This window comes from Myotis myotis, unplaced genomic scaffold (genome assembly GCF_014108235.1).
Source record: "Myotis myotis isolate mMyoMyo1 unplaced genomic scaffold, mMyoMyo1.p scaffold_m19_p_20, whole genome shotgun sequence".
In the NCBI taxonomy this organism is placed as follows: Eukaryota; Metazoa; Chordata; class Mammalia; order Chiroptera; family Vespertilionidae; genus Myotis; species Myotis myotis.
Window position 1 is genome coordinate 24,829,294 of NW_023416325.1, and position 12,439 is coordinate 24,841,732.

Below are 12,439 nucleotides of genomic sequence, written 5' to 3' on the forward strand. Positions count from 1 at the left end.
AGCTGGTGCAGACTCAGTCCGCATCCCACTGCTTTCGCCAGGGATGGGCCATGCGCCTCTATGTGCGAGAGACAGGACCGGTATCCACATCCACTCTTAAGGATGCTCAGGATTTCTGCTCAGCTTTTTCCAGACTTCCAGGAAAAATCAAAATTACCATTAGCTTAAATCCAAAACAACTTCAAACTAAGCCTGGAGTGGGTTTACCTTGTACTACTTACAAAGAGGCTGCCGCCTGCCTCCTTCTGCGCGATTCCTTACAGCCCGCAGTGCTGTGTGAGTGCCACAGGCAGGTGCACAAAGGCAGTGATGCTCGGGCCACGCAGACCTGGCCATGGCTGCTGCTTCTGACTCCTTTTAAAATCACAGCTTGCTATTTAGTGAGCAGGCTCAACACCGGTAAGAATGATTTCAGCCACCAAGTAACGAGAATACTGAACACAAAGTTTATTTAAGCATAAAACACATTAAAAAATTATTTGGTTGATTTATAAAAAGAGAAGGAATTGGGTCTGAGGGAATGGAGTGGGTAGGGCTCCCAAGGTCTGCAAACAACATACCAGTGACCAGGCTCATGGCGAGGTTGGAGGACACGAGGGTAGGGAAGGAGCTCGTCATACAGAAAGGAAGCAACACGCAGGTCAGAGATCAGACACTTGCAAACTGAGGAAGAGTCTTCAGAGAGAGTCAGTCCCCCAGTCGTTGCTTCTCCACATTGTTCCCTCTTCGTAAAACCTATGATCCGGAAACAGCGCGGGTTGGACAGATTCTCTGTTCAGATTCCAGTCAGACGTTTCAAACCAGAATTTTGTCCTCTATTGATTATTTGAGTGAATCAGTTTCTAGTGACAACTGTTTGAAAATTTTTACCAAGATATATGCTTTCCACAACTGGCTTTGGAAGCCCCATTGTGCACTTTGAAAGAGGAGTTTGCAATTTCACTCATCTCCAGATCTCTGATCATTTGAGGCAGGTGGCATCCTGTTGAGATTCTGGACACTTTGAAATAGGTTTTGAGTTAAGGGCACACACCTTTTATTCTACAGGGAATTGGAAAACGTAAATTACAGTACTTCATATAGCAACCTTGAGTTAATTATGAGGTCGTGACTGATTTATACACAAAATGCCACAATGAAATCTGGGTCATGACGAGAAGCAGTGTCCAGACTTGACGCTCAGTGGAAGAATTAGAGGCTGCGAAGAGAAAGGCACATTGTGAGCCCTATAAAAATCCTGTTTGGTAAGGATCAGAGATCTTTGCAGTTCCCAACTAATTGCCAAGAACCCACTTTGTCCATGTGACCACGAAGAAGTAGAATTAACCCAATCTGCAGAGGTGCCTGCTGGCCTCAGTGGCACCGGAGGACCCTGAGCTAAGGCCACTGTAGGAAGTGGCATTTATTGAATCAAACATTCTACTCCCAACCACAGCCAGTGGACTTGGCAGCCAGATTTAAAGCCAATACTATTTTTAAAAATAATTACTTTTTAAATGATTTTAAAAATCATCATCTTTTAGTAAAAGAGCAGGGACCCAAAGGTTTAAAAAAAAAATAACCAAAAGGGTGCTAAAATTTCTTAGGAGTTCTTCAGATATTTCCTTCTTGATGTCTGAATTTTTATAGGCCTGTTGCTGGCTGCTTGGCCTGTCATGACGTGCTCCTCTCAGTGGGAGGAAGTTCCTGCGCCCCAGCTGAAGCCCAGAATCAGGGTGTCTACCTCGGCAGCTCTTGCCGTCCTCTTGCAGGGTGCCCGTCACACAGCTGCACAGGGGCCCCTCCACCCGGCTGGTGCAGATCTGCTCACACCCTCCGTTGTCCTCACACCAGTCCAGCCCTGAAAGAGAGCAGTTAGTCAAGTTCATGGCAGACAGTTACCTCTTCAGCTCACCTGTCAGGGCACAGCTGGAGCAGGGGTGGGGACCTTTTTCCTGCCAAGGGCCAGCTGGATATTTATAACATCATTATCAGGCCATACAATTAAAAAAAAATCTTTATGGTTGAAAGTATTACATATTCCTCTTTATTCCCCCATTGACTTCTTCTAGTCAGCCTTCGTCCCCTGCCCTAGGCCTTCACCACCCAATTTATCTGTGTTCATAGTTATGCATAGATGCATACAAGTTCTTGGGTTGATCTCTTCCCACCCACCCACCCTCCCCGCCTTCCCTCTGAGACTCCACAGTCTGTTCCATGTGTCTATGTCTCTAGATCTATTTTGTTCATTAGATTCCACGTATGAGTGAGATCATGTGATACTTGTCTTTCTCTGACTGGCTTATTTCACTTAGCATGATACTCTCCAGGTCTCTCCATGCTGTCTCAAAGGGTAAAAGATTCTTTTTTTACTGCTGCATAGTATTCCATGGTATAAATGTACCATAGCTTTTTTATACACTCGTCTACTGATGGGCACTTGGGCTGTTTCCAGATCTTAGCTATTGTAAATTGTGCTGCTATGAACATAGGGGTGCGTATTATTCTTTCTGATTGGTGTTTCAGGTTTCTTAGGATATATTCCTAGAAGTGGGATCACTGGGTCAAATGGCAGTTCCATTTTTAATTTTTTTGAGGAAATTCCATACTGTTTTCTATAGTGGCTGCATCAGTCAGCAGTATACTAGCGTTCCCTTTTCTCCACATCCTCGCCAAGACTTGTTGTTGTTAATTTGTTGACGATAGCCATTCTGACAGGTGTGAGGTAATACCTCATTGTCATTTTAATTTGCATCTCTCCGATGATTAGTGACTTTGAGCACTTTTTCATACATCGCCGGCCTTTTTTTAAATCTCCACTTTGGAAAAGAGTCGATTCAGGTCCTTACCCTCTTTTTAGTTGGATTGTTTGTCTTCTTTTTGCTAAGCTGTATGCGTTCCTTATGCATTTTGGATGTCATTTCTTTATCAGATGTATCATTGCCAAACATGTTCTCCCACGCGTGGGCTCTCTTGTCATTTTGTTGATGGTTTCTTTTCCGTGCAAAAGCTTTTTGTTTTTTTTAACCATATTTTGATGTAGTCTCATTTTTTTTCTCCTTAGTTTCCTTTGCCCGAGGAGATGTATCCATAAACATATTGCTATGAGAGATGTCTGAGATTTTGTTGCCTATAGTTTCTTCTAGGATTTTTATGGTTTTATGACTTACATTTAAGTCTATTATCCATCTTGAGTTTATTCATTTTTTTTTGCATGTACCTGTTTAATTTTCCCAACACCATTTATTGAAGAGATTATCTTGACTCCATTATATGCACTTATCTACTTTGTCAAATATTAACTGAGCATAAACTTGGGTCGATTTCTGGGGTCTCTGTTCTGTTCCATCAAACTATATGCCTGTTCTTGTGCTATTAGCAGGCTGTTTTGAGTATAACTTGATATCTGGTATTGTGATTCTTCCTGTGATTCTTCCAACTTTGTTCTTCTTTCTCAAGATTGCTGTGGCTACGTGGGGTCTTTTTTAGTTCCATATAAATTTTTGTCATGTTTGTTTTAGATCTTTTTAATATGCCGTTGGTATTTTAATAGGGATTGCACTGAATCCGTAGGTTGCTTTGGGTAATACAGACATTTTAATGATGTTAATTCTACCAATCCATAAACATGGTATATTCTTCCACTTGTTTATATCTTCCTCTAGCTCTTTTTTCAACATCCTGTAGTTTTCCAAGTACAAGTCTCTTATCTCCTTTATTAAAGGATACTTTAAGATACTTTATTCCTAAGTATCTTAATTTTTTTGTTGCAATGTTAAATGGGATTGTTTGTTTAGTTTCTCTTTATGAGAATTCATTATTGGTGTATAAAAATGCCATCGATATCTGGATGTTAATTTTGTATCCTGCTACATCGCCGAATTCATTTATTAAATCTAGTAATTGTTTGTTGGAGTCTTAGAGTTGTCTATTTACAATATCATGTGATCTGCAAATAATGAGAGTTTTACTTCCTCCTTTCCCATTTGGATGCTTTTTATTTCTTCCTGTTTGATCACTGTGGCTAGGACTTCCAGTGCTGTGTTGAATAAGAGTGGTGAAAGCGGTCTCTTTCTTGGTGTGCTAGACTTTTGGGTTGATGGCAGGAGATGCGCTCCCCATTACCCACGTGGCTTATGGCCATATGGGCCTCCACATGTGGACCAATAGACTTTAATTAGCTGGGGTGCTGAACCACTCTGACAGTAACGTGGAAAGGAAGCTCTGGACACTGGCCTGCTCCTGGAGCCCCAGCTGCACCTTTTCCTGGACTGGCTTCTCTAAAAAAACCCCTTCAATTCCAGTAATACAAAATGGGCCAAGAAGGAGATCGGGCAGAGAGCGGTGAAAGTGGACATCCTTGTCTTGCTCCTGTTCTTAGGAGAGATGGTTTCAGTTTGGCCCATTGAGTAGATGTTGGCTCTAGGTTTGTCATATATGGCCTTTCTCATGTTGAGATATGCTCCCTCTATTCCTACTCTGCTGAGAGTTTTTATCAAAAATGGGTGTTGGATTTTGTCAAATTCTTTTTCTGTGTCAGTTGATATGATCATGTGATTTCTGTCTTTCAATTTGTGTATTTGATGAATCATGTTTATTGTTTTGTGAATACAGTACCAGCCTTATATCCCTGGAACTAATCCCACTTGGTCATGGTGTATGATCATTTTAATATACTTTTGGATTCAATTTGCTAATATTTTGTTGAGGAGTTTAGCATCTATGTTCATCAGGGATATTAGCCTATAATTCTCTTTCTTTGTCGTGTCTTTATCTGGTCTAAAATTCAGGATGATGCTGGCCTCATAAAAAGAGGTTAGAAGTGTTCCTTCCTTTTGGATGTTTTGGAGTAGTTTGATGAATATAGGTGTTAGTTCTCATTTGAATTTTTTGTAAAACTCCCCTGTGAAGCCATCTGGACCAGGGCTTTAAAAAATTTTTTTAAGTATTTTTATTTTTTTTATTGCTTCAATGTAATCAGTTGTTATGGGCCTTTTCAGGTTTTCTGATTCTTCCTGATTTAGTTTTGGGATATTGTATTTTTCTAGGAATTTGACCATTTCATCCACATTGTCCAGCTTGTTGGCATATAGCTGTAAATAGTATTTTCTTACAATTTGTATTTCTGTGGTGTTGGTTATTACTTCACTCTTTTGTTTCTGATTTTATTTATTTGGGTCCTCTCTCTTTGTTTCTTGATGAGTCTGGCTAATGTCCACCAATCTTGTTTATCTTTTGAAAAAGCCAGCTCTTGGTTTCATTGATATTTTTGTATTTTTTTTAGTCTCTATGTTATTTATTTCTGCTCTAATCTTTATTATTTTGTTTCTTCTACTTACTCTGGGTTTTTCTTGTTGTTCTCTATCTAATTCTTTAAGCTGTAGAGTTAAATAGTTTATTATTAATTTTTCTTATTTTTTGAGGTAGGCCTGCAGTGCTATGAACTTCCTTCTCAGGACTGCTTTTGCTGTTTCCCAGAGATTTTTGGTTGCTGTGTGTTTATTTTCATTTGTTTCCAGGAAGTTTTTTCTTTCTCTCTTGATCTCGTTGCTAACCCATTCATTGTTTAATAACATGCTATTTAGCCTCCATATGTTTGAATGTTTTTAAGTGTTTTTACTGTAGTTGATTTCTAATTTCATTCCACTGTGGTCTGAGAAGATGTTTGATATGATTTTAATCTTCTTGAACTTGTAGAGACTTGTTTTGTGTCCTAACATGTGGTCTATCTTTGAGAGTGATCCATGTGCATTTGAGAATGTATATTCTGAAGCTTTGGGGTGTAATGTTCTATAAATGCCAATTAAATCTACCTGATCTAGTATATCATTTAGATTCTGTTTCCTTGTTAATTTTTTTGTCAGGAAGATCTATCCAGTGAAGTCAGCAGGGTGCTATAGTCCCTTACAATGACTGTATTGCTGTTGATCTCTTTTTTAAAGTTCTCTAGATTTTTAAAAAATATATTTAGGTGCTCCTCTATTGGGTGGATATATGTTTACTAGGGTTCTATCCTCTTGTTGGATTGATCCCTTTAGTATTATGTAGTGACTTTATTTTGTCTCTTGTGATGGCCTTCATTTTGAAGTCTATTTTATCATATATGAGTATTGCTATCCCACCTTTTATTTTGTTTCCATTTCCATGGAAATTTTTTTTCCATCCCTTCCATCCTGTGTGTCTTTTGTTCTGAGATGAGTCTCTTGTAGACAGCATATAATTGGGTCATATTTTTACATACATTCAGCTACTCTGTGTCTTTTGATTAAAGCATTCAATCCATTTACATTTAAGGTTATTATTGATAGGTACTTACTTATAGCCATTTTAATTTTTTATGCCTATCTCTCTCTCTCTCTCTCTCTCTCTCTCTTTCCCATTACAGAAGTCCTTTTAGCATTTATTGCATTGCTAATTTGGTGGTGATAACTCCTTTAGCCTTTTTTTTTTTTAATGGTCTGGGAAGCTCTTTATTTCACTGTCTATTTTGAATGATAACCTTGCTGGATATAGTAATCTTGGTTTCAGATCCTTGCTTTTCATTACCTTGAATACTTCATGCCATTCCCTCTGGCCTGTAGAATTTCTGATGAGGAATTAGCTGACATCCTTATGGGCGCTCCTTTGTAGGTAACAAATTGCTTTTCTCTTGCTGCCTTTAAGAGTCACTCTTTGTCTTTAGTTTTTGGCATTTTAATTATGATGTGTCTGGGTGTGGGACTGTTTGCCTTCTTGCATGGGACTCTCTGTGCCTCCTGAACTTTTGTGACATTTCCCTTTACCAAGTTAGGGAAGTTTTTTGCCATTATTTCTTCAAACATGTTCTCTATGCCTTGCTCATTTCTTCCCCTGCTGGCACTCCCATGATGCAAATATTGTTATGTTTCATGTCGTCCCACAGCTCCCTTAAGCTTTGCTCATGTATTTTAATTGTTTTGTTTGTTTGTTTGCTTCTCTGATTGAGTGATTTTTTTCTATCTTGTCTTCTAATTCACTGACTTATCCTTGGCTTCCCTTAATCTGTTGTATATTCCTTCCAATTTGTTCTTTATTAGTTCTATGTCAATCTTTATTCCCAACTGATCTTTTTTCATAGTTATTATATCATTTCTCATGCTGTTGAGTTTCCTTGCCATAATTATTCTGAACTCTATATCTGATAAATTTCTTCTCTCCATTCCATTTAGCTCTTTTTCCAGAGAATTCTCCGGTTTCTTCACTTGGGGCTTGATTTTTTATCTCCCCATTTTGGCTGCCTGTTTGGATTTGTGTCTATGTATTAGATAGATCTGCTTCTACTCCCAATATCTAGTGCAGGACAACGTCAGACACTATTTGTGACTGGTCCTGAGTACCCTGTTTGGAGCTATCACCAATCCACAGCTTGTGGCTCCCTCTGCTGGGGCTGGGTGCCTTTGGAAATGACCAAGATGTGCTTTTCCTAGCCCTGGGCCAAGAAGGAGATTAGGCAAAGACTCAAAGCTTCTAGAGATCTGCCTCTGCTTGCAGTCCAGTCTTGATTAGTATCAGGCTATTGACCACGGAGTGGGTGAGAGGTCTTCCAGCAGGGTGGGGAATTGCCGTTTCCCCAGGCCAAAACCGCCTAGATAGCAAAGGCCCACCAGAGAAAGATGTCCTTCACAGGGTGCAAGAATGACTCAGCACAGGAAACTCCAACCCCAGGCCCCCCAACCCTAGACTCTCCTCACTCAGCGTTAGTCTACTTTGCTCTACCTCTGCTGGAGCCCAACGTGAGTGTCTGCACATGCAATTTTGTGCATTGGCTCTTTAAGAGGGTGCCTGTATTTTCAGCCGTCTCTCTCAGGCAGTCGGCAATGCTGCTGCTTTTCACAGCCTGATGTTCTGTGGACACAGCTCTCATTTCTGAGGCTCTGGGCTGGGGTGCCCAGCTGGGGGTTTAGACCCCAGAGTTCTCAGTGGGAACCCCCACCGCTGAGCTATCCCTCTGGAACTTTAGCTGGTGTCTGAAGGAGTCTAGCCAGCCCTTTTGAGCCTCTGCCCTTCCTACTAGACTCCATGTGGTCTCCTCTTTCCGTCCTTAGTTATCAGGGTTCTTTCCAGCTAGTCTTCAGCTGATTTTTCAGGCTGGTTTTTCTATAACTTTAGTTGTATTTCCAGTTTGTTCCTGGGAGAGTGTCAGTGTACCTCCCACTTATTCTGTTGGCATTTTTGAATCCCATATAAAATTATCAACTTAAAATTCAGCCTGTTATATTTGGTCAAACATTTAATTAACTGACCCATAATGCATTGGCAGGGCCAGACCAAATGATTTGAAGGCCCACAGGCCAGATGTTCCCCACCCCTGCTTAAAAGGGAGGGGAGGAAAAGGAACAGCCCAGTGTGATTGTGAATTTTTAATAGTCAAGAAAAGGGTATCATCATGAAGCGGGCACTATGTTCAGCTCCTCATTCATTAGATTCACATTACGGGTGACGCGCAGACAAGAGTTGCCTCAGGCCTTCCCCTCCCCTTGTTTTCATGATTTATAGTGTGTTTTAGGAAACATACATACTTTTTCTCCTAATGGGTCCCACTGAAATGATCTGTTCTTTAGGTTCTTTGGTATATTCTGTGGCAATCCTGGAATTTTGTGGGCAATTCTGAAAGACAGAATAACAGGGGAAATTTTACACGATCAGGCTGGTATCTCTTTTCCACCATGTTTCCACCTCCCGAGGCAGTGGTTGCCCCGAGCACCATCACTGTTCAGATTAACGCGCCCAATGCCTTCTCGATCCCAGAGCCCCCAGACTCGAGGCTCTCTGTTGAAGAGACTTCAATGTATTCGCCGCACTAGAATTAGATGCATTCCTGGGAACGAGGAGTGCTGTATCTCATCAGACACTAATTATGCAGCAGCATGTGGAAGAAGCTCTGACTATAATTCACATCTCAATTTTGTAAATATGGGGTAAGCAGAAAGCTGGAGTGTTAAAGGTTAGGGACCAGTGCAATAAGATCACAGTGACATTAGCCATACATGATGGGAGGTACACCTGGCGTGGAAGAGAGGATCGGCTTGTCACCTCATCCCCCCCGCCCTTCCACACCCTCAGGCCCGGCATGGCTCTGGATGAGCTGCAGGGCAATCCCTGGCTAAGGGACACCTAGATGGCCTGGCAGGTGTGGCTCAGTGGTTGAGCACTGTCCTATGCACCAGGAGGTCACAGTTCGATTCCCGGGTTGCGGGCTTGATCCCCAGTAGAAGGCATGCAGGAGGCAGCCGATCAATAATTTTCATCATTGATATTTCTCTCTCTCTCTCTGTCTCCCTTCCTCTCTGAGATCAATAAAAATATATTTAAAAACTATAAGCGAAGAACAGCTGGCTAAAGTGTGTCTTGAACCAGGAGCTTGCTTCTCAGTGGAGTGGAGGTTGGCCCCAGTGTCCACCTCAGATTCGGGTGACCTGGCTCCTTGAGACTCTGATGTAGGTGTTCTTAAATAGGCCGCCTTTGCCCCCAGGGGACAACTGGCAATGTTAGGAGACGTTCTGGGGTGTTTGAGCTGGAGGAGCTACAGGCATCTAGGGGGTAGAGGTCAGGGAAGCTGATAAATATCTGACGATGCACAGAACAGTCTCCACCCAAAGAATGATTTGGTCCAAATGTCAGCAGTGCCGGGTTTGGGAGACCCTAACCTGGTGTCACACTGGACAGTGGACACTGCGGAGACAGAGGGGTCAGTGGCACTGTTCCGCTGTGTCCTCTCTCTCACTGTCTCCCCAGAGACGACTGCCGCTTGCAAGCCCCCGAGGACTTCCAGGGGCCATGAGACCTGAAGGACCCTGAGGAGTCACATAGACCCTGGCACGTGTGACCCATGTTGGGAGATGGGGCAGCGAGATTCACTCACTATTTTGCAGGAGTACTTCTCCGAATCGCAGAGTGACACTGCGCAATGAAGATGGACTTCATCGTAATCCCCGATGAACTTGAAGACTGTGACGTGAAAGCGGCAGGTGAGGGAGACCCCATTCTCCTCGATGCCAATGGTGTTGTCTTTAATGTTCTGACACCTATTCAGAAAAAATAATACCTTTGCTTCTTATTTTCATACTAGAGGCCTGATGCACAAATTCGTGCATGGGTGGGGTCCCTCTGGGTGGCCTGCAGGGATCGGGCCAAAACCTGCAGTCCAATGCCACCTGCTGCTCCCACTCATCCTGGCCCCACTGTGCCTGCTGTGGGCTCCCACCCAATCAGTCCTGATCAGGAGAGGCTCAAACTGCCACAGGAGCACTCGCTAGCCAAGAGCCCTGTGTCTGGCACCCTCCCAAGGGGAGTGGTCTGCGGGATTGGGCTGAAACCAGCTCCCTGACATCCCCCAAGGAGTCCCAGATTGCGAGAGGGCACAGGCCAGGCTGAGGGACCCCACCGGTGCACAATTGGGCCAGGTAGGGACCGCAGGAGGGTTCAAGGGCATATCTGGACCATCTTGCTCAATCCTGATTGGCTGGACCCCAGCAGCAAGCTAACCTACCAGTCAGAGCATCTGTCCCCTGGTGGTCAGTGCACATCATAGCAACTGGTTGACCAGTTGACTGTCTGCCCCCTGGTGGTCAGTGCACATCATAGTGAGCGGTTGAGCAGCCTTAGCATATCATTAGCACATTACACTTTGATTGGTTGTTCAGTTGTTCTGCTGTTCAGTCTATTTGCATGTTACCCTTTTATTATATAGGGTTTCATATAAAACCATTGTAAATGGTAAAAATGCCTTTGCATGTGAAAGTGACCTCTGGATTGTGTGGGTTTGGCATGTATGACTACGTCCTCATATTTACATCGTTTGTTTTAAAAACATCAAATAGCACCTCCAATTAGGACCCTAACTGCATCTAAAAACAGAATGACTGTGGGGATGGAACTCAGTTTCCCTACGTTTCAGCTTCTTATGCTGCTCCCTCATGCTACTGTGGGCTATGCTATCAGGCTAACAAACTCATGGTTACTTCTGTATGTTCATCACCATCCATTTTGGGAGGAGCCCCTGATTCAACCCTGTTGGGAGTTCTTCCCACACGGAGACAGCAGCTGAGATAAAGCCGTCAGGGATGCGCGGGAGCACTGCTCAGAGGCAGGCAGCCTCTTCTCCCCTCCGTGGCACTGACAGCCCTCAGGCCCGCAGATCTTGCCTCCAGGACTTAGAGTTCCCCAAATGTTCAATCTCATGCCCCGGGTCTTCTCACGTCATGTCTCCCCACCTGGAAGTCTCTGCCGTTCATCCCGCTCAGCTCCCGCTCTTCCTCCCGCACCAGCGTAGGCCTCCCTCCTGTGTAAGTGTTCCCTCCCCCAGCGGCCAGGCAGGAACAAGGGGCTGCTCCTGGTGGGCCAGTAGCACTGCTGAGCCCCTGGAGTGCAAGAATCAAGCCATGCTCCCCAGGGTGCCCCCCTCACACATGGGGCATGCGAGTCTGCGCTGGACGCAGGAATTGAAGTGATGCATTGTGCTGTGTGGCCCAGGGCGGCTCATTGGAGCTAAGAGGTTCTTTACATGATAAAGATACAAGGGGGACTCTTTCCTTAGTTGCCTTCCCCCAGCACCCAGAATTAACTAACTCAGTAGAATTATAAACGAAAACAGTCCTTCACCATCCCTATACCTATTCAGTTTTGTGCTCAGGCTTCAAGGCAGTAGTTTCTTAAATGAGCTGAAAGAAAAACTTGCTAGACTGTTTCTTGTCACTGTTACTATGTGAATAATCTAAGTTGGCTCAAAGATTCTAAAATAGTCATAGCCCTGATATGCAAGCCCCTCCCGCTTAACCAGACCCCCAGCTACGAGAGAGCACTTAGGTTTTGGTCTCAGAAGAACATGGAACAGAAGGAAGGGGCCCAGGGGAGCAGAGCTGGGCTGTTTGTGTGCTGCCTGCGTGTGAGCAGTCAAGCTCTAGAATTCTCTGTCCCCCCCAAGGAGAAAGCCCCCCGCCTCGGCACCCGGAGAGGAGGGGGAGTGACTTGCATGTCCCTAGGCTACTTTCCGAATCACTGATGGACGCTGGCGCCCTCCCTGCGCTCCACCAGCTGGAAGGAACAAGGACTCCTCAGGATTCTTGAGCCCATTTTGCTGCTCATTCACTCAGCCCTGAGCGTCACGCTTCATGCAAGTTCGCTGGAGACCACACACACCGCTAACCAAGGTCAGGGGACTCCTGAACTGAAATTCTCCCACGTGGCAGAATCCCTGTATGCCCAGTCACAGTTCAAGTCCAAGGCCTTCATGGAGACCCTGGGGAAGCCGAGGTTCAGGAACACACTCACTTGCCCACTCCCCCTCTTGGGGTCAAGTCTGTTACCTCCCTTTAAAAAATGCTCAGTGCCACAGCGACCTTCAGAGGAGGCACAAGCCACATCACCTGGATCTGCATGTGGTCGTGGCTCGATCTTAGCCTTTCATCATGGGAAGGACCATGACAGGGAGGGGGAGACGAGG

At 44.1% G+C, this 12,439-nt stretch overlaps 1 protein-coding gene across 2 annotated transcripts in view; it reads right to left on the minus strand.

Annotated features, from left to right (window-relative positions):
• Positions 1-521: 521 nt before the first annotated feature.
• The window catches only part of LOC118678267 (tubulin-specific chaperone cofactor E-like protein), a 199,848-nt gene continuing 187,930 nt past the window's right edge, over positions 522-12,439 (minus strand). The window contains exons 20-23 of one of the 2 annotated variants that reach the window (XM_036353716.1): positions 9,860-10,022; positions 8,517-8,604; positions 1,724-1,840; positions 522-1,198 (exon numbers count right to left, since the gene is read on the minus strand). In XM_036353716.1, the coding sequence (XP_036209609.1) occupies positions 1,098-1,198; positions 1,724-1,840; positions 8,517-8,604; positions 9,860-10,022 (469 nt within the window). In that variant the 3' untranslated portion in view covers positions 522-1,097. The remainder of the gene's footprint in view (positions 1,199-1,723; positions 1,841-8,516; positions 8,605-9,859; positions 10,023-12,439) is intronic. The other variant, XM_036353715.1, reaches the window with a different exon arrangement.